At 42.9% G+C, this 27,999-nt stretch overlaps 1 protein-coding gene across 1 annotated transcript; it reads right to left on the reverse strand.

Moving 5' to 3' along the window:
* Positions 1–245: 245 nt before the first annotated feature.
* On the reverse strand, positions 246–27,866 carry RHCG (Rh family C glycoprotein). Its single transcript, XM_034424655.3, has 11 exons — positions 27,559–27,866; positions 19,218–19,404; positions 17,334–17,484; positions 13,008–13,155; positions 10,600–10,766; positions 8,937–9,074; positions 8,642–8,778; positions 6,986–7,110; positions 4,575–4,648; positions 3,014–3,108; positions 246–1,368 (listed from the first exon to the last, which is right to left on the reverse strand). The coding sequence occupies exons 1-10, from the start codon at positions 27,761–27,763 to the stop codon at positions 3,037–3,039; spliced, it is 1,404 nt and encodes a 467-aa protein (XP_034280546.2). The 5' UTR covers positions 27,764–27,866; the 3' UTR covers positions 246–1,368; positions 3,014–3,036.
* Between the last annotated feature and the right edge of the window lie 133 nt (positions 27,867–27,999).

The raw sequence follows: 27,999 nt of genomic DNA on the forward strand, positions 1-27,999 counted from the left end.
AAGCCCTCCGGAGGCTGGAAATGACCCAGAAGGCCCGAAAATCAGCTGGCGCTGAGCTCGCGTGCCCACCGATATGGCTACGCGTGCCACCTGTGGCACGCGTGCCATAGGTTCGCCATCCCGGGTATAGGGTCTCCTGCTTGAGCAGGGAGTTGGGTTACAAGACCTCCAAGGTCCCTTCCAACTCTGATATTCAATGTTCTAAGGACCAGTCTCTGTGGAAGATAAAACATGGCAAACGTTGGTCACTTTTTGTAAAAATGCCTTTACTTACAACATTTACAGATTTAGGAAAGCAGAGTTGTGCGTTGCAGCCTCGAGGCCTCTAACTGATTTGATGAAGCCTGGTGTCCCATTGGGTGGGTCAAGATATTCCTCGGACTGTGGACAACCACCCCAAGACCTGTAACGAAACTTAGGTGACGGTTCTTCCATGCAATGAGAAGGAATCTCACTTGGGAGCCCTTTGAGGGGCTCCCCCTTCGAGGGCCGGTTGACACTTCCCCTCCATCAGGAATCATCTGCAAATTCAACCGCTTTGCTTGCTCTAGGCTGCTCATCGCTAGATCATTTTGGAACTGCTTTATTAAAATGCCCCAATTTCCCTACAGATCATATGGATGACCTTATTTTCTTGGCATCCCTCATCCCTCAAAACTCGCATTACGTTTGTTCTCTCTTTCTCGGTCTTGCAACGTCTATGAAAGGAATGGTCTTTTCCCTTGATTGGTAGGTTGACTCAGGATGCCCTGATGAAGATGTTGGCTAAAGCATCCAGCTAAAAGATCAATCAGGTTGACTCCTTAAAAAAACTCTAAAAAATTTGGGGAGGTGACACTTGCCTGTCCAGAAACCATATTCATTCGTCCACAAGGCTTATAAATTTATATTTCCTAAAGCTTTCCACAAATTTACCAAGAATGGAAGCTGAAATTTTTACTTCCTTTGCCTTCTTTCCTTATCATTTTTTTAAAGAAAACTAATCTCCAGGCCTTTAAAAAAAAAACAAAAAGAGCCAATTTTAGGGAAAGTTTTGCTAAAACTTCAGCGATTTCATTTTAAGAGCTCTATGGGGAATGCCTGGCTCATTTTTTATTGATCAATGAGCTCTAACATTTTATTGCTTATTACTTCTATGGGTTTTTTTTTTCATAACTTGTTTTGGTTTCAGCAATATGCTTCTGAATTCGGGGATCCACCCTTCTCAACTTCCTTATTATTTGTTTGCATAATTTTTTTGCCAGAATTCATGTTTGTTTGTTTTTTTAAAAAGATCTTCATTTGAGTGATAATATTTTTCCCTTCTTCAGTTTCCTTGATTCTGCTGTTTTTTAAAAAAAGGAATTTCAAATGCAGAGATTGATCACCCTACAAAAGAAAGAAAGAAATCCCATTACTTAACTGTGTCACTTGGAAATATTTCTTTTTTTATCATTATTATTATTATTATTTTTTATTATATTTTTTTATTTAATAAACAAACATACATATACAGACGTAGACATTTAAACAAACTATACATAAACTAACTATACAGTGAGATCAAGTCATACAGCTTGAACTTTAAAAATAGGGCTACTTCGGTAATTATATATCCATATATCTATGTATATTTATCTTTCATCATGTATCAATGTTTATACAACGATATTTCATTTTATTTCCTTATTTTTGTATCATTGGGTGGTATTCCCTTATTTCGTGTTCCTTTTATCTAACCAGTTGTACCATTTCTGCCAAATTAAGTAATAGTCTGAGTCTTCTTTTCCCTGGGGAAGAGATCCACCCTTCTCAACTTCCTTATTATTTGTTTGCATAATTTTTTCTTATTGTCTATTTATAGGTTCCCTTCCCAGCTTGGGACCTGACAAATATTTTGTATTCTATAACCTGGTGTTTCTCAACCTTAGCATTGTTAAGATGTGTAGACTTCAACTCCCAGAATCCCATGGCCAGCAATTCTCATGGTCAAAGGGTGTTGTTCCTGCATTACTTCAGCTCAGGGGTGAAATCCAGCAGGTTCTGACAGGTTCTGGAGAACCGGTAGTGCAAATTTTGAGCAGTTTGGAGAACTGGTAGCAGAAATTTTGAGTAGTTCAGAGAACCGGCAAATACCACCTCTGGCTGGCCCCAGAGTGGGGAGGGAATGGGGATTTTGCAATATCCTTCCCCTGCCACGCCCACCAAGCCACGCCCGCAGAACCGGTAGTAAAAAAAAATTGGATTTCACCACTGCTTTAGCTGTAAGGTCAACAAAGAGAGCATGCAAATATCTTTCTTGCTGCAAATTTTCAGACCTCGCATGCTTCCACCAAATGCTGAGACAAGGCCTTATAAGCAGATGTCTTCTATGGGGATTTTCCAGATTGGGAAACTGGAGCAGCCAGGAAAGTTGCAGAAGGGTGAAAAACATTTTACCCCTCTGAGCATAAGGTGGAAAAACAGAAGCCTTTTTAACAAGGGTGGGGAGAGGGGGGCATATGATAGTGCATGCTGGATGTTGGCATTGGAGTGTTGTGGTGGCCTAGAGGTGGAGCTCTCGCCTCACAATCAGGAGGCTGTGAGTTCCATCCTAGGTAGAAGCAGATATTTCTCTCTCTGGGCACACTGAGAATATATCTGCTGAACAAAACTCCGTACTGGCAACAGGAAGGGCATCTAGTCAGTAAACACTTTGCTAGCGCCATTCAGTTGCCCAGATTCCACCCCACAATGGATTATAGTGTCATTAAATGATGATGATGATGATGGAAGTTTGCATTATGAAAATCAGCCAGGCACTAAAGAATATCAGGAAGGATGCTGGAAGTCTGCCTTGTAAATTTAAAAAAAAAACTCTTTTCCATTGAAAGCATATATAATTTTTGACAAGTGAGTGGTACAAGATATTTGTGCATTGGTTTCATTTGGACTTTAATGCCCTTGGAGAACCTGATCGGGTCTGCGCCATACCGTAATATTAAAAAAAAAGAAGAAGAAATAAGATGGCATGTGAAAGAGTTGGCTGTCTTACCCTTCGGCTGTTAATGTCCCAGGTTAAGGGTTAATCACAGGCTTAGCATTGGAGTCATGCATGCAGTAAAGGTTGCTCTCTTCATCACCAGGGACCTTTGGAAGGATGGCAGAATGCAGGGTGAGTCAGAATCACCTCTTTTTTTTAAAAAAAAAAAATCCCTCTTCCTGCATTGATTGCTTTTATGCACTTGAAGGTGCAGCACTGTCCAGATATCTGGATTACGGTGGTGTCTGTGGCACACAGCTAGGTGGCTGAGAGGGATGGGAGTTAGAATCCAACGCGCCTGGAGGGCATGTATTGGGCAAAGCTGGTAAACCACCAGCTTGTTATTTGGCAGGCAACAGTGTCACCTAGTGGCAGAATATCTCTCCTCATACGGTATATCAGATAGATTAGAATTAGATGAACGGATGGATGGGAGAGAGAGAGGGAGGGAGGCAGGAAGGCAGATAGGTAGATAATAGATTGGATGGATGGATGGATGGATGGATGGATAGATAGATAGATAGATAGATAGATAGATAGATAGATAGATGATAGAAGAGTTTGTTAGACAGAGATAGATGATAGATAGATGATAGGTGATAGATAGATAGATAGATAGATAGATAGATAGATAGATAGATAGATAGATAGATAGATAGATAGATGAGAGTTCATTAGATATAGATGATAGATAGATAGATAGATAGATAGATAGATAGATAGATAGATAGATAGATAGATAGATAGATAGATAGATAGATAGATAGATAGATAGATGATAGGAGATAGATAGATAGATAGATAGATAGATAGATAGATAGATAGATAGATAGAGAGATAGAGAGATAAGAGATAGAGAGATAGACAGGCAGATAGAGAGATAGGCAGATAGGCAGACAGGCAGGCTGTAGACAGACAGATGTTAGATAGATGTAGGCAGGAGAGAAGAGAGAGAGAGTCATATTAGACATGCAGGCAGATAGACAGACAGACAAAAGGGAGGATGGATATGGGAAGGAGAGAAGGAAGGAAATTAGGAAGGGAGGGAGGGAGGGAAGAAATGAGAAGAAGAGAAGGAAGGAAGTTAGGAAGGAAGTTAGGAAAGAAAGAAGTTAGGAAGGGAGGCAGGGAGGGAGGGAGGAAGGATATAGGAAAGAGAGAAGTAAGGAAGGAAGTTAGGGAGGGAGGGAGAGAGGGAGGGAGGGAGGGAGGGAGGGAGGGAGGATGGATATGGGAATGAGAGAAGGAAGGAAGTTAGGAAGGGAGGGAGGGAGGGAAGATATGAGAAGGAGAGAAGGAAGGAAGTTAGGAAGGAAGTTAGGAAAGAAAGAAGTTAGGAAGGGAGGCAGGCAGGGAGGGAGGGAGGAAGGAAGAAAGGATATGGGAATGAGAGAAGTAAGGAAGGAAGTTAGGGAGGGAGGGAGGAAGGGAGGATGGATATGTGAATGAGAGAAGGAACAAAATTAGGAAGTTACTTCCAGGACCATGGAATAAATCATTGGTGCAGATTCGACAAAGGGAGCTTCTTCCACAATCTGGATTAATTTAATTAATCCAAGTCTAATCCACTTACTTCCCAGTAGACATTATCTTCAAAGCAGTTTTCATCTGTAGGGTCACCAAAGAAGGGCAGTTTCAAAATGCCACCTTCGGGAAAGAAAAATCAGGTGCTAAATTCACTTACGGTGCATTTTAATTTTAAATTTTCTTTCTTTTTTTTTTTTTCAACTGAGAAAACACTCTGTACTATGGCACAAATCATAAAAGAAAAGAAAAAATATGTTGGGGGAAAACATCCACCAAGTTACACACAACAATTCACGAGAACTGGGGGAGGGCGGAATTACTCTTTAAGTTTGACATCCAAAATTTGAAAGAGCTGCACAACTGGAAACATGAAAGAAATACTTCCTATAATCGCAGGAAAACGGCAGGATTTTTCCATATCTGTCTACAATAGTTGAGATCAGAGGGAAGATGATTTTACTTTTCTATTTATTTTTTTTAACCAAACCTTAACAAGCCAGAAGATGGCAGCAGGGAAACATCAGAGACTTAGACACGGGGTTGAGTCATAGAAAATTAGAGATAGATGAATAGGCAGAGATTTCACCTCTTACTGGCACATTGTTAAGAAAAACAGCTGTTCTTCATGAGGATTTTTCACTTAGAACATAGGATAATAGGGTTGGGAGGGACCCTGGAGGTCTTCTAGCCTAACATTTTTTTACACATTGGCAAAAAAAATCAGAACACAAAATACAAGCTGGGTGGATATGACCTCGTAGACGACCCTCACTCTGTCAAGGACCTTGGAGTACTCTCATCTCAAACGATCTAAGCGCCAGAGCTCACTGTAACAGCATTGCCAAAAAGGCATTAAGAGTAGTTAACCTAATCTTGCGTAGCTTCTTCTCCGGTAATATTGTACTGCAAACTAGGGCATACAAAACCTTTGCTAGACCAATTCTCGAATACAGCTCATCTGCCTGGAACCCGCACTGCATATCGGACATTAATATAATTGAGTCCAGAGATATTTCACGAGAAGAGTCCTATATTCCTCTGCTCGCAACAGAATACCTTATGCCACCAGGCTTGAAATTTTGGGCCTAGAAAACTTAGAACTACGCCACCTTCGGTCTGACCTAAGAGTAGTACACAAAATTATCTGCTATAGTGTCCTTACCTGTCAATGACTACTTCAGCTTCAACCACAACAATCTACGAGCACACAATAGATAAAACTTAAGGTAAACCGCTCCAAACTCGATTGCAGAAAATACGACTTCAGCAACAGAGTGGTCAATGCCTGGAATGCACTACCTGACTCTGTGGTTATATCCCCAAACCCCCAAAACTTTAACCTTAAACTGTCTACTGTTGACCTCACCCCATTCCTAAGAGGTCTGTAAGGGGCGTGCATAAGAGCACCAGCGTGCCTTCCGTCCCTGTCCTACTGTCCCCCATTCATTTGTATCCATTTCATGTATTCATAATCATGTTTATACCTATAGCTGTTACCTTATACATGCTTGACAAATAAATAAATAAAAATAAATAAATAAAACCCCTGCTCAATCAGGAGACACTACACCATTCTGGATAAATGATTATCCAATCTTTTCTTAAAGACCTCCAGTGATTGAATATCCACAATTTCTGGTGGCAAGCTGTTCCACGGATTAATTGTTCTCACTGTCAGGAAAATGCTCCTTAGTTCTAGGTTGCATCTCTCCTTGGTTAGTTTTCACCTAAATTTAAATCTTGGCTTTGCCTCGAATTACGTGATCCAGAGAAAGACTCCATTTCTACCTTCAAGCAGGAGAGAAAATACAGAAAGGCTGGCATCGGAATACAGAATAGGATTTGGAAGGGACTCTGGAGGTCTTTTTGTCTGACCCTCTCCTTGAGCAGGAGATCCTATATTGGCGAACCTTTTCGGCACTGAGTCTCCTTAATTCCAGGTTGCTTCTCTCCTTGATTAGTTTCCATCCATTATTTCTTGTCCTGCCCTCTGGTGCTTTGACAAACAAGCTGACCCCCCCTTGTTTGTGTAAAGGTAAAGTAAAGGTAAAGGTTCCCCTTGCACATATGTGCTAGTCATTCCCGACTCTAGGGGGCAGGTGCTCATCTCTGTTACAAAGCCGAAGAGCCAGCGCTGTCCAAAGACGTCTCTGTGGTCATGTGGCCAGCAGGACTCAATGCCAAAGGCTCATGGAACGCTGTTACCTTCCCACCAAAGGTGGTCCCTATTTTTCTACTTGCATTTTTTACATGCTTTCGAACTGCTAGGTTGGCAGAAGCTGGGACAAGGAACGGGAGCTCACCCCATTATGTGGCACTAGGGATTCGAACTGCTGAACTGCCGACCTTTTGATCGACAACCTCACCGTCTTAGCCACTGAGCCACCGCATCCCTTTTTTGTGACAATCCCTCAAATACTGAAATACTGCTATCATGTCACCACTTCTTCCACTGACCTACAATAGCTCCTCCTACCAAAGCCATAGCTAGTGATACTGCAATGCCAGCTGCTTGGAATCCTCCTTGGATACTGGGTGTTCGATCCCGATATTCTCCGGTGAAGCCAAACATGTTGATGAGCCTGTGAGAGTGAAGTGAAGTGGAAAAGAGAGGAACGTGAAGATTTCTCTCCATATCAAAGACAATTGTAGTCCCAAGTTCTTTTTGGTTCATCACCATCTGTCTTGCTTTCCCTCAAAGTTCTACAAAGGAATTATTGAGTCTCCCATCTGCACTTCTATAACTGTCTGGTTTGGTTCTGCAACCCAACAAGACAGACACAGACTTCAGTGGATAATTAGAACTGCAGAAAAAACAATTGCTACCAACCTGCCTTCCATTGAGGACCTGTATACTGCACGAGTCAAAAAGAGAGCTGCGAAAATATTTACAGACGCCTCGCATCCTGGACATAAATTCTTTCAACTCCTACCCTCAAAACTACGCTATAGAGCAGTGCACACCAGGACAACTAGACACAAGAACAGTTGTGTCTGCTAAACAAATAATTCTTTCAACACTGTCAAACTATTCACTAAGTCTGCATTACTATTACTATTAATCTTCTCATCATTCCTACCACCCATCTCCTCCCACTTATGACTGCATGACTGTAACTTTGTTGCTTGTATCGTTATCAGTGGTGGGTTGCCCCCGGTTTGGTCCGGTTCTTGCGAACCGGTAGTAAAACTGGGGGGGGGAAAGCTCCGCCCATCCACCCAGATGTCATCATAGATGATCTGCGCATGCGCAAAAGCTCAGCACGCAATCCTATTGCAAACCGGTAGTAAAGGCAAGTAGAACCCACCCCTGATCCTTATGATTTATATTGACTGTTTCCTAGTATGATTTGATTGCTTATTTGTACCCTATGATTATCATTAAGTGTTGTACATTATGATTCTTGACGAATGTATCTTGTGTTTTTATGTACACTGAGAGCGTATGCACCAAAGACAAATTCCTTGTGTGTCCAATCACACTTGGCCAATAAAGAATTCTATTCTATTCTATTCTATTCTATTCTATTCTATTCTATTCTATTCTATTCTATTCTATTCTATTCTATTCTATTCTATTCTACTCTACTCTACTCTACTCTACTCTACTCTATTCTATTCTATTCTATTCTATTCTAAAGTGAGAGTTGCTGGGAAGGTCACCAATGGTCATCCCCATAATTTTGGGGCATAGTACTGTAACTGGTGTAAATACATGAGGGTTGCCAAGCGTCCAATTTTTTCCCCAATACTTTTTTTTATTTTATTTTATTCAGAAAGTTAAAATAGAAACTCCAAAGGAACAAAAGAAAAAAGAAAAAAAATCTTACAAAACAAAATAAAGCTAGACAAAACTTTTTAAAAACGTACATTAGCAAAGAAAAAAAAAAAAGCAACGACACATATACATATATTTTCCCACCCTAGTTGAATACCGATAGGTGTATTGGAGCAATAAAGGTCATCCTCCACTTAAACCACAATTGAGCCCAGCATTTCTGTTTTTAAGTGAGACGTTTTGTTAAGTGAGTTTTGCCCCATTTTACGACCTTTCTTGCCACGGGCCTTGTGTTTGACACCCCTGCCCTACACAGACGTCCCAAAGCACCTCACCCTTTCTTTCCATAGACTCCTTCTGTAGCAGCGGCAGCAGTGACGGCCCCCACGATGCCTCCAATTAAACCTGGCATTCCGTGAAGGTTGTGGACGCCACAGGTGTCTTGGATATGTAGCTTGGCATCTAGGAAAGGCTAGAAGAAAGGAAGGAAGGACAAAAAGTGAGCGCTGCAAAGAGGAAATTGCCACAACAATGTAATGTAATGTAAAGAAGTAACAGCTCCACTTTTTTGCGGCTTGGTCCTTCCATCAAAGCTCAAGAAAGCTTTGGTGCATTCAGAAATGCTCTTACTGTGATGTAGACGTATCCGATGGTCGTCACAATGCCACAGAGGAAGCCCACAATGAGGGCACCATATGGGGTGAGCATCATTTCAGCAGAGGTTCCCACGGCCACACCGCCGGCCAGGGTGGCATTTTGAATATGGACCTGTGAAGACACAGCAATTTTAATTCCTGATTTTCTACTTTATGTATTCTTTTTTTTTTTTTTCCTCAAGGGTCATTTTCACCTCCTTTTTGACACAATGCAATAGTCTTTTAAAAGTGCAGTCTTGGTATGATTAGCACAATGGCTTTCCTGACCTACTGTGGAGGAGGAAGGAGGAAGGAAAAAGAAGGGGGAGAGAGGGGTGGAAAGAAAAAAAGAAACAAACAAACAAAGAAAGAAAAACAAAGAAAGAGAAAGAAGGAAAGAAAGAGAAAAAGAGAAAGAAAGAACAAGAGAGAGAGAGAAAGAAAAAGAAAGAAAGGAGGGAGGGAGGGAGAGGAAGGAAGGAAGGAAGGGAGAAAGAAAGGAAGGAAGGAGGGAAGGAAGGGAAAGAAAGAAAGTGAGAGAGAGAAAGAGAGATAGAAAGAAAAAAGAAAGACAGAAGGAAGGAAGGAAGGAAGGAAGGAAGGAAGGAAGGAAGGAAGGAAGGAAGGAAAGAAAGTGAAACAAAGAAAGAGAAAGAAGGAAAGAAAGAGAAAAAGAGAAAGAAAGAACAAGAGAGAGAGAGAGAAAGAAAAAGAAAGAAAGGGGAGGGAGAGGAAGGAAGGAAGGAAGGAAGGGAGAAAGAAAGGAAGGAGGGAAGGAAGAAAGGGAAAGAAAGAAAGTGAGAGAGAGAAAGAGAGAGAGAGAAAGAAAAAAAAAGACAGAAGGAAGGAAGGAAGGAAGGAAGGAAGGAAGGAAGGAAGGAAGGAAGGAAGGAAGGAAGGAAGGAAGGGAGAGATACACGCACCCTTGTGGTGGTGGTTCCATGAAACTTTGTACAAGATAACAGAAAGCCATGACACCATTTTTAATGCTTGCTTGCTTGCTTGATTGATTGGCAGGCAAGCAGGTAGGTGAGTAGACATACAAGCAGCCCCCCCACACACACCCCTGTAGCAGGGGTTGGTTCTAAAAATTTTTATTACTGGTTCTGTGGGCATGGTTTATTTTGTGGGCGTGGCTTGATGGTCATGTGACAACTATTTAGGATTTAGCAGAGGTACTGGTCTACCAGGCTTTGAACTGCTTGCAGAACTGTACCGATCTACCCATTTATTTTTTGCAGGCACTGGTCTACCCATTTGTTTTTGCAGGCACTGGTCTACTCATCTATTTTTGCAGGCACTGGTCTACTCATGTATTTTTGCAGGCACTGGTCTACTCATTTGTTTTCTTTTAACACTGATCAGCTTGAAGCCCCGCGGCAAGAGTTTAAACAGTTTTTTTCCCTCTAGCCATCAGCTCGGACTCAGGAGGCAGCAATAGATTGGGGGTGGGGCCAAATAAAAGGTAAGAATAATGCGGGGGGGAAGTGGGGGGGCGGGGGGCAGAACCGGTTCGGTGATGTCATATCGTCACCGCTACCGGCTCGGGAGAACTGGGCTGAACCGGGAGGAACCCACCACTGCCCTGTAGTGAGGTATTCCATGAAACCTTGTGAAAGATAAGAGAAAGGCATGACATCTTGCCCGACTTTACTCACCATGTTCAACCTTCCCTTCTTTTGCAAGAGACTGGAGAAGGCCACAGAAGTGAGGACACAAGCAGCAAGGGAACAATAGGTGTTGATGGCAGCTCGGTGCTGTGCATCCCCGTGATTGGAAATGGCTGAGTTAAAGCTGGGCCAATACATCCATAGAAACAAGGTTCCTGCAATGGTAGTTTAAGAACTGGCTTTTTATAAGGATGGACCAGGAACTGTAGGCAGCTCACTCTTCTGGATAAAGCATGAGGGATGAACGTAAGCCTCTGAGAAGCCCTCTAGCCCAGGGGTCAGCAACCTGTGGCTCTGGAGCCACATGTGGCTCTTTCACCCCTCTGTTGCAGGTCCCTGTCACTCAAAATATGCGTCACAACCGCCAATGTGCAACACCTGCCGGCACGCGATTTATTGAGCTTTTCAACCCCCGGTAGGTCAACCATGGATAAATCCAAGAAAAGAAAAATTTCAGAAGAAAACAGACAGTTTAATTCAACTACATATGCTAGTTTTGTAACTGCTCAAGAAATAGTCAGGCATGGGAAGGGTTTTGTGGCTCCCGGAGTTTTCTTTTCTGTGGGAAATGGGTCCAAATGGCTCTTTGAGTGTTTAAGGTTGCAGACCCCTGCTCTAGCCCAACTAGAGACTGGGCAGGAAAAATAACCTTACTAATCAATCACTAATATTGATCTGTATAACAGCATATTTACTGGTTTCTTGTACAGAAATACTTCCAGGTCTATTTAGTGTGCATTTTTAAAAAAAACAACAACATCCAAAATAGGACCTTGAGGTTGAAATAGCAAAACCAGAAAACCAAGCTCCCTAATTTAATGAGATGTTTGCAGATCAGTAAATGGGCAGTTTAGAACAGGGGTCACCAACCTTTCGGACCTCAGGGACTACTAAATTCATAATTTTAAATCCCGCGGACCGCTAATACGATCTGCCTAATGACCGGCTGGGTGGGCGTGGTTAGTGATCATGTGACTAGGTGGGCGTGGCCAACTCAATGTCATGTCGAGGGGCGCCTCGTTAGCCTCTACTCGCCCCTCCTCTCCCAGCCACTTCTTGCCTCCCTGCCCGGACTCCTTAGGGCCCCAACAGGAAGCAGTTGTTGGAGCTAAGCAGCCACCATGAGAAAGAGTTGGCAAAACAGCTGGCTCAGTTCAAATTGGATCTGGCTGAGAAGGAGGCTCAGCAGAAGCACCTCACTGAGGACTATGAGCCTAGGATTTCCCGGCAGAGTGTCACTGCGTTTTTTGTATTTACCAGCTGAGCTCATTATTTCTAGACTGTCAGACTTTCCGTAGCTTGCCAAAATTTCTTATCAGTAACTGATACTACGTATGTCCGCATTCTTTCTTTCTACTTCACCCTTTTCTTTGTTCTCCTGCCAAGAGAAGTCCGACTGCAGAGATGTAGTCGGTAGGAACTTTATCAAAATGTAACAATTTAATTATTTTAGATCAGTAAGATGTTTTATTTTCTTCTTTACAATAAATATGAGTTTTAATTAGAAGATGTATTCCGGTTTTATTTTTCAAAGGTATACCCAAGGAAAATGCCACAATCCAGGCAATTACCCCAGGAAGGTAACGGGGCTAATTGCCTCTGACATAGAGGGAAGACCTGTGGGAATGTAAGGCCAGGTACCGGCACCTGGAGGCTCAGCCGGCTGAGATGGTCAGCCAGTTCCAGGCCATGATGCAGTCCCACTGGAACAAGGCCCTCCGGCTCTTCGCCACCAGCAGCTCTTCCCTCCAGCCTTCGCCCAAAGCCCGGCAACAGGAGGCCGAAGCAGACCCCAAGTCGGAATTTCTGCCCCCACTGACCTGGACAAAAAGACCCCGAAGGGGGAGACTCTCTGCAGCAACACAAGCGTTCATTGCACGTATCCGTCCCAGGGGCCGTAGTTTGAGGACCCCTGATTTAGTGCAATATAAAAAAAATGCAAATAATTTTTCTGTGGACCACCAAAATTTTCTCGCAGACCAGCAGTGGTCCACAAACCACCAGTTGGTGACCGCTGGTTTAGAAAAGAGCTCATCAAGAAACTTCTACATTCCTTTCAGTGTGATCGTAAGGATCGAAAGAGGTTTTAAGATTTCCAAAACAATGACATGCCAAGCGTATCTTTTCCTGCTTTTCCGAGATGTGATGAAGAGGCAGCTTTGTGCACGGTGGATTAAAGGCTCAAAGTCCTACAATCCTTTCACAATATTTTCCACTTTAAGTACCTTCACCTTGAGCACTTTAAGTACCTTGGGCTACTTTAAACAGAAATAAAGGTAAGAAAAAAGGCCTCTTCGTCAGTAGCCTGAAGCCTCTTTTTCACTATTTCTGACTATTTGTCTCAGAAAGCGAAGGATCTCCTGCCTAACAGAGAGAGAGGAGGAACCACAACTCACCGATCATGGCAAAAAGATCTGAATGGTAAACAGATTCCTGCTTGTCTTTGGTCTGCTCGAGGTTGGGCCGGTACAAAATAGAGGTCACCGTTAGGCCAAAGTAAGCACCAAATGTATGAATAGTCATGGATCCTCCAGCATCTTTCACCTGCAGTAACCGATATAAAAGAGGTTGAAGCCTACCCAGAAATAATTGGTTTATTCTACAGAGAATCAGCATATCACAAATGAAACTTGAACCCGGTTGCTTAACAAACTAAATAGAACATTTGTGCCTTTGGGCATCTCAAAATTCTATTTCTGGATGTCCCCCCCCCCAAAAAAAAATGCTTTTCAAAGCAACTGGACTCTCCTTCCCTTGGGTTTCTTAGTTGTTGTTTTTGATTCCCTTGAAAACGTTTTGCTTGTCATTCAAGAAGCTCCTTCAGTGAAGTTCAGAACTGGGGAAGCTTCTTGGATGAGAAGGTACATGTTTTCAAGGGGAAAAAAAAACCCAAGAAAGATCAGTTATCTTTTGAAAAGCACATGTGGGACAACCATGACTTGGATGATTGAGAATCTCCAGAGACATGGCCTTCTGGATCTTCAGCCAGACGATATCTCTAATTTAACCTTCCTTCACCTGTACTCAGGAAACGTTCTGGAACTGCTTTCACTGCTACTCGTATGCAAGAAAGTGGATTCTTGACAAAGAACAAGTAGCAGACTTTTCGTGTTGCTTAGTTACACAACCCATAGCACGGACCATAGTAGTATCATAGCTTCTGTTGCGGTGGTGGGATTCATTTTTTTTTACTACCGGTTCTGTGGGCGTGGCTTGGTGGGCATGGTGTGGCTTGGTGGGCGTGGCTTGGTGGGCATGACAGGGGAAGGATACTGCAAAATCTCCATTCCCACCCTACTCCAGGGGAAGGATACTGCAAAATCTTCATTTAATTCCCACTCTTGGGGGAAGGATGTTGTAAAATCTCCATTACTACCCTACTCTGAAGCCAGCCAGAGGTGGTATTTGCTAGTTGTCCGAACTACTCAAAATTTCCTCTACCAGTTCTCCAGAACCTGACAGAACCTGCTGAATAGCACCCCTGTTCTGTTGGCCTTCCTCCCTTCTCTCTCTTTTTACTTTGGTGTGAGATCTTTTAAGTTGTAAGCCAGCAGGCAAGGACTATCTTATCTGAAAGATACCCCAGGAGTTCTTCTGGCTGAACAATGAGATTTAAAAAAAAAAAAAATTCTAACAAACACAAAGATGAAACATTGGGGGGGAAAAATACATGCGATTGCTAGTGCCAAGAATGGAGTTGTAACTACTTTGCCCTTCAGAGGATACAACTCTTATCTCTGGTTTTACAATGGGTGGAAGAATAATTTAGGATGTCGTATTTATTCAATCGTCTTGTCCCTCTGGTCTGAATGAGAAGACAAACTGTATGAATTTACCAGACGAGAAGCTCCTTTGCTTGCAAAAAGAACATGTGGAGCTGAAGTCAAGGAGCTCTCCCCTGCATTCCACAGTGCTGGTAATATTATTTTAAGTCTGCTTTTCCATTCAGACCCTCAAGCCACAATCTCATTCAATCCCCTTATCTGATGGCTAATCTGTTCCTCTCAGGGGCTTTTTATGTACGTTCAATCAAAGTGTGCCCTACTTGTGCAACCACATTCCAAGTCTTGCATCTTGTGGGTCATGGATAAGAAACCAGCAACGGGCTCTGCTCCCTTCCTAATTTGGTTCTCCTCTCACTTACATAGTGGGCATGAGGGGAGACTGTAATATAATGGTCTCCCATAAAGTGCTACCTTGACCAGTAACATGGTAGTAACATGGTCATACTGGTTACTGGTTACCAGTAACCAGTAACTTCTGGGCATTAGGTTTTGGTTACTATTTTTAGAGCGCTCCATGGCTCAGGACCAAGGTACTTACGAGACCGCCTCCTGCCACCAATAGCCTCTCACCGACCAGTTCGCTCCCATAGAGAGGGACTCCTCAGGGTGCCGTCGGCCAAACAATGTCGACTGACGGCCCCCAGGGGGAGAGCCTTTTCTGTGGGGGCACCTACCATCTGGAACGGGCTTCCCCCGGAGTTACGAAACATCCAAGACTTATTCCACCGAGCCCTGAAAACGTTTCTATTCCAACAAGCTGGTCTGACCTAACTCTCCCTTTTTAAATTGGCTTTTTAAATTGGCTTTTAAATTGGGTTTAGACCTCTTTTAGATAAATTTGGATGTTTTAATCTTTGAGCCAAATTACTTAATCTGTTTTTTAATAGTTTTTAACTTCTATATGTATTTGTATTTATTATGGCTGTTCACCGCCCTGAGTCCTTTGGGAGTAGGGCGGTATACAAATATGAAAAATAAATAAATAAATAAATTAAGGAAGGCACAGTAACTTATTATCTAGTGATAATAAAATACAAGATTAATAAAGTCAACACAAATCCAAGTGAAAGAACACAACAGCTCCATCTGTTCCCTCAAAAATAGAATATATACCCAACATCAAAAAGAACTGTCGGGATGAAATGTGAACGTAGCAAATAAAACGACAGCTCTTGATGTTTTAGAAGCCTGAAAGAGCGATCATCCAAGACAATGGATAAAGTAACATGGTGGAAACCAAGCAAGCTTCTCTTAACAGAGGAGCCATCACCCAGAAAGTCCTGTCTCTTTTTGCCACCCTTCTGGAAGCTGAAGAAAATCTGAACTCTGAGCAAATACTTTTCTGGTGCATGTATAATTGTTAAGATTTTCACTGGATACCTAGGAGGTTCTGCAGGGGGTTTCAGCAAACGTTGCTAAATTAATCTCCCCAATCTGGAGACCTCTCTAGATGCATTTGGACTGCAAAATTCCAACCTGCTTTCTTAGATATGCTGGTGGGAGATTTTGGGAATTGTAAAGGAATGAATCTAGAGAGCACTTACTTGGGTAAAGATGTGTTATAGCAAGGATATATAAAAAAATATAGCTAGTAAGCCACATTTATACTTAGGTTCCATTTTTGCAGTCACCAAGGACCTTGAGCAGACAGATTAATGTTTAAATTGGTGTTGGAGGTTATTTAGAAAGCAATACAGGGAGCAGTCCTGCAAGAATTGAAGGCACCTATTTCACCCCTAAGAAATTATGAATTTCTTTTCCCCATTAGACTATGGTGTCATCCACTTTTGGAACATATTTTGTGTGTAGTGTTACGGTAGGATTTTCTCTCTCAATTGTAAGAATATACCTCCAAGGCAGTGGTAGGATTCAAAAAATTTTACTACTGGTTCTGTGGGCATGGCTTGGTGAGTATGGCATGGCTTGGTGGGCGTGGCAGGGGAAGGATACTGCAAAATCTCCATTCCCACCCCACTCCAGGGGAAAATTACTGCAAAATCTTCATTTCCTCCCAATCAACTGGGATTTGGGAGGCAGAGAATTGATGGGGGTGGGGCCAGTCAGAGGTTGTATTTACCAGTTCTCCGAACCACTCAAAATTTCTGCTACCGGTTCTCCAGAACTGGTCAGAACCTGCTGAAATCCACCTCTTCTCCAAGGACATAAAATCTCCGTCAAAATTTTATTCCTTAGAGAAACTATGTCACGAATCCATTCCAAAAGATTTCAAGTGGCCGTATGCATCAGATGCAAGACATGCCAAAATTTCAAATTTCTGAGCCTCTTCCTCCTGTCAGTGTGGTATGATGATCTAGAAGAAGATGATCTCTATGGGGCAGGAGGATTGGCGTCACCAATCTCTTGTTCCAATAATAGTCTGGTATGAGGATGTTTGCTTAAAGAAATGTCCCTCATGCCCAGCCCTGAAAAGCTTAGAGTAGGCCTTGAACTGAAGGAAGTTTGTGTCAGGTCCCAAGAACCAAGAACAACAGATGGAGTTACTTCCGAGTAGTTTCCTTTATTGTTCTTCATCTCTAGACCTATAAGTGAGAATCGCTAAGGAGGGGGCTGTTTTAAACCTCTTCCTTCTGACCAAACTTTCCGAACTTCATTGCCTTTTTGCTCTTTGGAATGTAGCCCCTCCCTCCTGGGAATCCAGATTACATTCCACCACAGTAAAACATACCCTTAAACTTAAACCATTGTCCTCTTTGTCTTGCATCTGCAGAGAGTTACTCAGGATGGTAAGTGATAATAACCAAATACACAAGGTATTAGGCCTGACGATCCAATGAAAAAGATGGCTTCCTGTCAGGCCTGGGAGCCATCTTTTTCCGTTGTATCTTCAGGGCTGACACAAGGAATCTTTGTCACAAAATTTGAAATTAAGACAGGGAAGCATCTCTGAACGTTTGAAACCAAGGTGAAGAGCCTTACATGGAGCAGATCAAGCAGGATATATTCATTGACGGAGAAGAGGGTCACTTGAAACAGTGTCATAATGAGCAGCTGGACGGGGCTGACTTTGCCCAAAATGGCACCAAAGGCGATACAAACAGAACCCACGCAGAAATCTGCATTAATCAGGCTGAGAGGAGAAGGAAGAGATGGGGAAGTCAGAGAAGGCTACAGAGGCAACACAACACTGAGCGTCTTGGAATTGCACTTGATCCCATGAGCCAGCAGTGAGACATGGCTACAAAAAAATGACACCTGAGGTTAGATTATGTGCCCTTGGAGTCACGGTTGACCCTTGGCAGTAGCGGAATTCAATTTTTTTTACTACCGGTTCTGTGGGCGTGGCTTGGTGGGTATGGCGTGGCTTAGTGGGCATAGCAGAGGAAGGATGCTGCAAAATCTCCATTCCCACCCTACTCCAGGGGAAGGATACTGCAAAATCCCCATTCCCTCCCCACTCTTGGGAGAAGGATATTGCAAAATCTCCATTCCCACCCTACTCTGAGGCCAGCCAGAGGTGGTATTTACCAGTTCTCTGAACTACTCAAAATGTCTACTACTGGTTCTCCAAAACCTGTCAGAACCTGCTGAATTTCACCCCCGAGCAATGGTGGGTTGCCCCTGGTTCAGACCGGTTTGCAAGAATGGGTAATAAAACTGGCAGGAGGCGGCGCCCACCATCCCGGATGTCGTCATCGATGATTTGCGCATGCATGCATGATCCCGTTGCGAACCGGTAATAAAGGTAAGTAGAACCCACCCCTGATCCTTACCCTGACCCTTGGGGATGACATGGATAGATTTTGTCCACTATGAACTGTCCCTAACCTAGACTTTTAGGTCGTCCAATGAGGCTGCATCAAGAGAAGATGGATTTCTAAATCATGGATAGTCACCATTCTATTCTTTTTTCTTTTTCTTTTTCTTTTTTGCTGGAAAGTATTCAGGCAATCAGGAAAGTAAATCAGAACAATCCTAAAAGGCTAGCTCATTATTAATCATAAGCACCATGATGGCACAGTGGTTAGAGTGCAGTCCTGCAGGCTACTTCTGCTGACTGCTGGCTGCCTGCAATTGGTAGTTCAGATCTCACCAGGCTCAAAGTTGACTCAGCCTTCCATCCTTCCGAGGTGGGTAAAATGGGGACTCAGATTGTTGGGGGCATTAGGCTGACTCTGTAAACCACTTAAGAGAGGGCTGTAAAACACTGTGAAGCAGTATATAAATCTAAATGCTATTGTCTAAGTCTAAGTGTTATTGTCCTTCCTTCCTTCCTTCCTTCCTTCCTTCCTTCCTTCCTTCCTTCCTTCCTTCCTTCCTTCCTTCCTTCCTTTCTCCCTCCCTCCCTCCCTCCCTCCCTCCTTCCTTCCTTCCTTCCTTCAGGTTGACTCATCCTTCCATCCTTCTGAGGTGGATAAAATGAGGACCCAAATTGTTGAGGGAAATAGGCTGACTCTAAGCTGACTTTACAGCTTAGAGAGGGCTGTAAAAGCACTATGAAGCGGTATATAAGTCTAAATGCTATTGCTATATATACAATAGCAGCCATTTTTTCAGTGCACTCAGAATATTCACTTCAAATTCCATATCTGCCTTTGATCTAAAATTCCAAGTATGCCTCAGAACAAGTGGAGTGTTTCAGATGATGCTTCAGCATTCTCTCTAAAATGCTGTTTTTTGGAAGTCCTGGACATTTATTTTGGACTCCATAAATGATAAGAGATTCCATCTTATCTCTCTCCCAGTGCACATCTTTGCATTCCTAAGCCACAAATTTAATCTATCTTCATTATTGTTTCATGCTCGTCTTGCGTCCTGCTACCCAGAAACTCTTTCTTTCCGTGTCCAAGCATGCCAACTTACCTTTCTACTCCAATGAGTATCCTTCCATGCTCAAAGGTATGGAGCCAGCCCTGCATCAGAAGAGCCCACTGGATCCCAAAGGCAGCAAGGAGAAAGTTGAAGCCAACAGCTCCAAAGCCGTAACGTTGAAGAAAGGTCATGAGGAAGCCAAAGCCCACAAAGATCATCACATGGACATCTTGGAAAGCTGCAATAAAGAAAGATGCTTCATTACATGGACTTTCACTCTCATCCCACACTTACCTGTATGCTTAACAACCACCTCACTCAATGCTGACTACTAGTTTATACATGACTGTTCCTTACTTATGGTCTATAACAGTGGTCCCCAACCTTTTGGGGACCAGGGACCGGTTCCCTGGAGAAAGGGTTTTCCATGGACCAGAGGGCATTTGGTTTCCCATGCTGCCTGCGTCTCATCAATGGGGCTTCGCTTATTTATTTATTAGTCATATTTCTATGCCACCCACTCTCCGAGGACTCTGGGCGGCTTACTCCAAAGACAGTATACTAAATAGCATATTTAGCTTGTTTGCATAGCCCAATTTCTGGCATGCCATGGACAGATGCTGGTCCATGAACTGTGGGCTTAACAACAACCAGTTAAAAACTGGTCTACAACAATGTTTTTCAACCTTGGCAATTTTAAGATGCCTGGACTTCAACTCCCAAAATTCTCCATCCAGGGTGCTGACTGGAGAACTGCGGGAGTTGAAGTCCACACATCTTAAAGATGTCGAGGTTGAGAAACTCTGGTCTACAATGAGCAGCTTGTGACAGAACATTACATACTATAAGCGTCTTCCCTAGGATCCATCACAGTACTGTCTACAATGCAGATGTTGTATAAAGGAGAGTTCAAGCATATTGGGAGATAAAGCGGTATGGACAAAGTTCCTTAAAAATGGAAAGATTCTGAAAAACACTGCTTGAGTGCAAAGCGAAGTCTTTTCTCTTATTCCCGAAAACCACAATTCATTTTGAATTAATGCTGGTGAATACGATGACTAGAATAAATTGCACAGCCAACTTTTGACTATCCAGCATTCCTCAAAGGGTAACACCAGTTGCACGTAGGAGATCTGAGTCCAGTTGCTGGCCATTTATTGGTTGATCTTTGAACCGTCTTTCATTTGTCTTTCTTTCATTCAACATACCACACAGGATTGCTGTGAAGGGCATGTATTATCAGTTCCAAATAAGTTGCCTTGAATTTAGGAAGAAGGTAGAAGTTATGCTCTCACAATACGTTTAGCCAGGCCAAGTAGAGATCTCTAGCGGAGTCATTCACCAACATCATAAAGCTGGGTTAATATTAAACTTACTTATTATTTGTGTGGCTTAGCAGGTTGTGTGAATTCAGCCCCTTTGATTAGTTTATGGTTTAATGCATTGTGGTACTCCGCAAAAAGTGTGAATTTGGTAACCGGGCGTAAATTTATCATATTAACACAATCAATATTGGCCTAACCCAGGGTTTAGCAACCTGCAGCTCTGGAGCCGCATGTGGCTCTTTCACCCCTCTACTGCGGCTCCCTGTCACTCAAAATATGCGTCACAACCGCCAATGTGCGACACCTGCCTGGCACGCGATTTATTGAGCTTTTCAACCCCCGGTAGGCCAACCATGGATAAATCCAAGAAAAGAAAAGTTTCAGAAGAAAACAGAACATTTAATTCAACTCCATATGCTACTTTTGTGGTGGCTCAAGAAATAGTCAGGCACGGGAAGGGTTTTGTGGCTCCCGGTGTTTTTTTTCCTGTGGGAAACGAGTCCAAATGGCTCTTTTGAGTGTTTAAAGTTGCAGACCCATGGCCTAACCTCTAATGAAAAAAAAGTGCTGTTGCCATTATTTTTTGGTCAAAAAATATTTTCTCTATCTGTATGATAAATAGTAACTTTCATCCTATACCCCAGGCAAGTGGGGCGGAGAGATATTTTGTCTCCAGAACAAACAGATCTTTAACCAACTTTGCTGCTCATCGTATCTTCAAGATAGGAATCTGCTCTGGTGCTGTAAAGTGAAACTTGGCAATTATTGGTGGTCCAGGAAATGCCGAAGGCAAGGCAGCAAATTGAAAATGGGTATTGTTTCTCTTCCATCACTGGCTTAGGAATCTACCTTTCCCCCCACCTATTCATGCAACCAGAAAAATACATGCATTGCCCCATTCCCCACTGATAGTTTTGAGAAGTATTTTCACTGCGGGAGGTAAAACCCCACCCTTTGCAACAGGTTTCATGAAAATAACAGGATAAAATTAGTTTTGTGTCCTCAGTCTGAGTCAATTTTCAACGAAGCACTGGAAAACATTGATGCTGGCCTCAAAGTAAATGTTGTTCAGATCAACCATTTAAGACATGCTGATGACACAGTTCTGCTTGCCAATAAGCATGAAGACCTTCAGCTCCTTATCAACAGAGTCTCAAATATATCTGAAAAATATGGCTTGAAGCTTAACACCTCAAAAACCAAGATCATGGTTGTCAGCAAACAACCCATTAATTTACCACTGATAAATTCAGAAGGAATACCACTAGAAAAAGTTGAAAGGATCACGTACCTCGATTCTAATTTACATGAAAGCTGGGGCACGACCACCGAAGTAAAGGCAAGGATAGAGAAAGCGCGAACAGCATTCTTCAAAATGAAAAAAAGATCTTCTGCAGTCACGACATAAACCTAAGACTGAAAATCAGGCTTATGAGATGTTACATCTTTTCTATCCTGCTCTACGGAGTGGAGGGTTGGTCTCTGACAGAAAACCACTTGAAGAAACTAGAAGCATTTGAAATGTGGATTTACAGACGGCTGTTGCGTATAAACTGGGTTGACAAAATCTGAAACGAGGAGGTGATAAGCTGCCTGGGAAAGCCAAGGGAAATCATCAATGCCATTAAAAAGCGGAAGTTAGAATATTTTGAACATGTGATGCGACACCCAGGAAAATACAGCATCCTTCACTTAATCCTCCAGGGAAAGATTGAAGGCAAACGAGATCCAGGCAGAAGAAGAACATCATGGCTTCAAAACCTATGGGACAGGTTTGGACAAAACTCAGCAGCACTTTTTCATACGGCTGTTGACAAAAATAGGATCACCTACATCCGATGACAGATATGGCACAAGAAGAAGAAGTCCTCAGTTTGTTCTGTTCTGGCTTTATTTTATTTTTTTAACTGTTCACAGATATTTTTTTCACAATCCAAAAGAAACATTTGGGAGAAATTCACAGAAGAGCAATGCATTTCTGCAGCTTACCTTAGTTATGAAATGGACAAAGAATGAGTGTGAACATTTATTTATTTCATTGTACAATCATCCCTCCAGTACTCTGCAACTTTCCTTGTTCCACTTCTTTACTTTTGATCAATCTTATCAGGAAGGACATTCTTCATTCCTATTGTATTTCTTCAGATTGTGAAGTGTGGGATAGCCAGGAAGGTTGCAGAATGAAGACGTGTCTCAAAAAAAAATTAGAGGAGCAGCAGCTGTTGCATGTTTCACCAAGTCAGGAAGTTTGTATCAGTAAGAGAAATTTGAATGAAATTTTCAAGCATCCTGAGGCTCACGTAGAAAAACAGAGGAAACTGAGATAGGCAGATGGGAGGGGTTAAAGAAGAGGTAGCCCCTTACCTTACCAAAATTCAGGGATGGAAAGGACCAAGGTGGGAATGGTTTGGATCAGGGTGGGTCCTCACCTAACAACCAGTGGGATTCAGTTAATGACTGCAACCGAGACAGCCAGGATTGTCATTGTTAGGTGGTGTGGTCATTTGAGGTCATACCAGGGGTGAAATCTACTTACCTTCCTTACCGATTCGGAAGTGCACGCGCCACAGATCCTCTGCACATGCACAGAGGGTAAAAAACACATTACTTCCTGGTTAAAACCAGAAAGTAATGACACCCGGGCAGGTGGGCGGAGCCTTGCACCACCATCGTTACCGGTTCTCTGAATCACCTGCCACAATCACTACCGGATCGTCCAATCCGGTCCGAACCGGGAGCATTTCACCCCTGGCTCATACTTTAAAACCGCATAATTTAATGACAGAAATTCCAATGCAATTACTGTCCTTAACCCTGTACCATTTTCTCTTTGGAGGTATTTAGTGTATAAGACGCACCAACATTTCCACCCTCTTTTAGGGGGGAAAAAGGTGTGTCTTATACTCCAAAAAATACGGTATGTCTCATTTAACAACATAAGTTTGGGGCTCAATTGTGGTTGAGGACTACCTGTACGCTATAATGGTTAAGACACCAACCTGGAAACTGGGAGACTGTGAGTTCTAGTCCTGCCTTAGGCACAAACCCTAGCACGAGCATGATTTGAGAATCTGTTTTTTTTCCCCTGCCATGTCCCCATGATCTTATCTTTCATCTTATCCACGGTCCATGAATGTGACACAGCGTAGGCCACGCTTAGCTGAATCGGGAGAATTTTAAGCTTTTTTCTGACACTGCCAAGGACATTCTTAAGGTGTTCAAACTTGTTTTAAGCGTTGTCACCAATTATTTGCAGGGAAGTCAGAGGTCTGGCAGTGGCTCAAAAGAGAGGTAATAAAAGCAAAATAGGGATCCCAAAAATGCTTCTCCAAAAGGCAACTGGACTTCCTTGGTTTCCCCCCCCCCCCTGGAAAATGTTTTCCTTCTCATCCATGAAGGGTCTTTAGTTCTCAGAACTGAGATACTAGAATTTAAGAGTCTCCCAGTTTCCAGATTGGTGGAATCAGAGGTGGGTTTCAGCAGGTTCTGGCCAGTTCTGGGGAACCGGTAGTGGAAATTTTGAGTACTTCGGAGAACCGGTAGTAAAAATTCTGACTGGCTCCGCCCCCATCTATTCTCTGCCTCCCGAGTCCCAGCTGATCGGGAGGAAATGGGGATTTTGCAGTAACATTCCCCTGGATTGGGGAGGGAATGGAGATTTTACAGTATCCTTCCCCTGCCTCGCCCACCAAGCCACGCCCACCAAGCTATGCCACGCCCATCAAGCCACACCCACAGAACCGGTAGTAAAAAAATTTGAATCCCACCACTGGATAGAATGATTGGTTAACAGCATGCTAGCTCTCTCTACCTATTTTTGGACCTAAAACTTCAGAAGAAGCTTCTTGGATAAGAAGTAAAATATTTTCTTCTTCTTCTTCTTCTTCTTTTTGAAAAAAAAATAAGTAAAAGAAAGTAAATATAAACAGAAAATCGGGCTGCTCGGATACCATTTTGGAAAATACTGAATTGAAAATGAATACAACAATGGAGAGAGAATGGAAAGAGGTGTAGAGGGATAGAGAGGAGGGGAGAAGAGAGGAAAGAGAGAGGAACAGAAGAAAGGGAAAAGGAGAGGAAGAAAGGGAAAAGGAGAGGTAGAAAGGGAGAGGGAAAAAAGAAAGGGAAAAGGAGAGGAAGAAAGGGAGGGGAAATAAGAGTAGGAGAGAAGGTTAGAAAGGGAAGAAGAAGGGAGGTGTGGAGAGAAAGGAAGGAGAAGGAGAGAAGGGGAAGAAAGGAGGAAAGAAGAAAGTAGAAGAGGATAGAAGAAGGAAAGGAAGGGAAATAAGAGTAGGAGAGAAGGTTAGAAAGGGAGGAAGAAGGGAGGTGTGGAGAGAAAGGAAGGAGAAGGAGAGGAGGGGAAGAAAGGAGGAAAGAAGAAAGTAGAAGAGGATAGAAGAAGGAAAGGAAGGGAAAGAGGGGAGAAAGAAAAGAAGGATTGTTGTAAAATAAGGGAGATGGGATGGTAGAAGAGCAACCCCGAGCAAACTTAAAAACTTAAATTTTTTAAGATGAAGACTGAACTAATATGAAAGTTAAAAGAGAATATGTGTGATCAACAATGGATAAGAGACTGTATATTTAAGACATGTTTATGAGAAATAAAAATAAAAAACTTTTTCAAAAAAAAAGAGAGAGAGAGAGAGGTGAAATATTTTCAAGGGGGAAAAAAAAATCCAAGGAAGTCCAGTTGCCATTTGGAAAAACACTTTTGGGACAATCATAATCAGGATGATGGAGAATCTCCATAGATGTGATAGGGAGTGACAGTGGGGATAACCTATAGCCACGATGGCAAATGTATGGCACACTTGCCAGAGGTGGCATGCAATGCCTTCTCTGTGGGCACGCGAGCCATCGCCCCAGTTCAGCTCTGCCGTGCATATGTGTGAACCTCCCGCCAATCAGCTGGTCTTCAGGTATCTGCGGTACATGTGCGGGAGTTTGGCATGTGCAGGGAGGCATGCACACATGCGCGTGAGGGGCATGTGCGGGAGCCGTGTGCATGGGAGGGCAGCGCATATGCACGGGGGCTATGCGTGCATTGCATCTTGGGGGTTTGGGCGCATGTGCACACATCCAGGGGCGCGCACGCTTTGGGCACTCGGTCCGGAAAAGGTTACCCATCACTGACCTATAGTTTTGTGTTGGAAATAGAAAAGCAAAGAGCATTCCAGCTTAGCAGCAGGAAAAGGACCAAAGGACCAAGTTTTTTTTAAAAAAAAAATCAAATTGTAATGCTAGAACGTGAGATAACTGGACAAGTGATTGCCTGGAATTCTAATAAAGGCAATGGTTTTCTCTGCACTCCATAAACATTCAATGTGAATTATGATCTCTTTTAAAAAGACGCTTTTTGCTCAGTCTCCCTTTCCCTATTTCAGCATTTCTCAACCTCAGCAACTTTAACATGTGTGAACTTCCAACTCCAGAATTCCCCAGCCAGCATAAAATGGCTGAGATTGGGAAACACTGTCCAATTTCCAAGCTGAGCCACAATAGAATTTGGGTTTCAGAGGTTATTTTATAATAAAAATCAGCTAAATCATCAATCAATCATCAATTAGGAGTCCTGTTCCGTGTGAAGATTCCTTTGAGAAAGGCTGTATTTTAGTTGTGGTTTAAACCAGAGGTCTCCAACCTTGGCAACTTTAAGCCTGGAGGCCTTCGACTCCCAGAATTCCCCCAGACAGCAAAGCAAAACTGCCTGGGGAATTCTGGGAGTTGAAGTCCTCCAGGCTTAACGTTGCCAAGGTTGGAGACCTCTGGTTTAAACATCTTGATTCACTTTTTTATTATTCTCTCCAGATGAACCCTACCTAAGCACAGAAGGAATTTTTCAGATCAGGACTTTAAGGATGGGCATTAAGAACCTCACTCAGTAAATGAGGGAGAAACTCCAAGCATAGGCTTATCTCATACAGATCGTGAAGAAATACACATTGCATGCATACATAAAACAGGAGGAAGTTGAGTTAGATATTTGAAGTAGATGAAACAATCCAAACTGTAAACCAAACAATCCACCTTTTCATTTCTAGTGGAAATATAGTACTTCGAAGGGTGATAGATTTCTTCCCTCTCGGACACATTCCCCCCCTCCTCAAACCTTCAAAATTGTTACTTTTAAACTATTTCTTTTAAAGATGAATGGAAATACAAATGTTATTCATTATATCTGATCTGGCTTCAAGGCACAGGCAAGCAAAGTGAAATCAGAATAGAATAATAGAGTTGGGAGGGACCTTGGAGGTCTTCTAGTCCAACCCCCTGCCCAGGCAGGAAACCCTACACCTCTTCAGACAAATGGTTATCCAATCTCTTCTTTAAAACTTCCAGTGTTGGAGCATTCACAACTTCTGCAGGTAAGTTGTTCCACTGATCAATTGTTCTAACTGTCAGGAAATTTCTCCTTAGTTCTAAGTTGCTTCTCTCCTTAATGAGTTTCCACCCATTGCTTCTTGTCCTTCCTTCAGGTGCTTTGGAGAATAGCTTGACTCCCTCTTCTTTGTGGCAACCCCTGAGATATCGGAGCACTGCTATCATGTCTCCCCTAGTTCTTCTTTTCATTAAACTAGACATAACCAGTTCCTGCAACTGTTCTTCATATGTTTTAGCCTCCAGTCCCCTAATCATCTTGGTTGCTCTTCTCTGCACTCTTTCTAGAGTCTCCACATCTTTTTTACATCGTGGTGACCAAAACTGAATGCAATATTCAGTTTTTAAATCAGATTAAAAGCCTTTGCTGTGGTGGCAGCCACTACATTTTGGAGCATGATCCAGGATGCCATCAAGGACAGCCCAGGAGAAGTTGTGCAGCCCAATCAAACAAAGAAAGTCCCTGTAAAGTCATGAAGTCCATGGCTGATTATATAAAAACCAGTAAGCCCAGACTCAGGCTGACTATGCTACTACATATTATGGCATTAATCTGGAGCTCTGCGCAGCCTTATGATTTTCAAGTATGATTTTTCTGCCATTCAGAATCTCTGCAGAGGAAAAATGCAACACAAAAGGCATGCCAAAAAAACCACTCCAAGCTTTTTGCCTGGTATAATTATACTCACAGGGGTACCTGAAGTAGAATTCATTCTCAATATCAGAGACGTTCCTTTGCTGTTTTTCCTTCTCCCAATCAGCCACGTTCGCCTCCGGGTTGAAGCGCACGAAAATCCCAAAAAGGACAATCATGGCCACCTCCCAGACCAGGCAAATCAACGGTAAGCGCCAGCGCATATCGGTGTTCCTCGCCATCGTGCTCAGGCACACCATGAGCTTGACTTCCTCGCCCCTTTGTTCAATTGAAGGTGGCCGGAAAAGAGAAGTCCCAGAGAAGCTTGGAAAGTAGCTTCACAGTCCAACCTGTTCATTCATTTTATGTAATCTGGGGAGAAGTGGGTGTGGCTCTGAAGCTGCCAGTCATCACAGCAACTCAGGGAGGGCATCTTCACTCCCTTGTACTAGTCCAAAGAGAAGAAGCCAAGGGAGTGTCCTGGCTTTTCTTAAGA

Source organism: Pantherophis guttatus, chromosome 13 (assembly GCF_059756535.1).
Source record: "Pantherophis guttatus breed Tessera chromosome 13, ASM5975653v1, whole genome shotgun sequence".
NCBI classification, from domain to species: Eukaryota; Metazoa; Chordata; class Lepidosauria; order Squamata; family Colubridae; genus Pantherophis; species Pantherophis guttatus.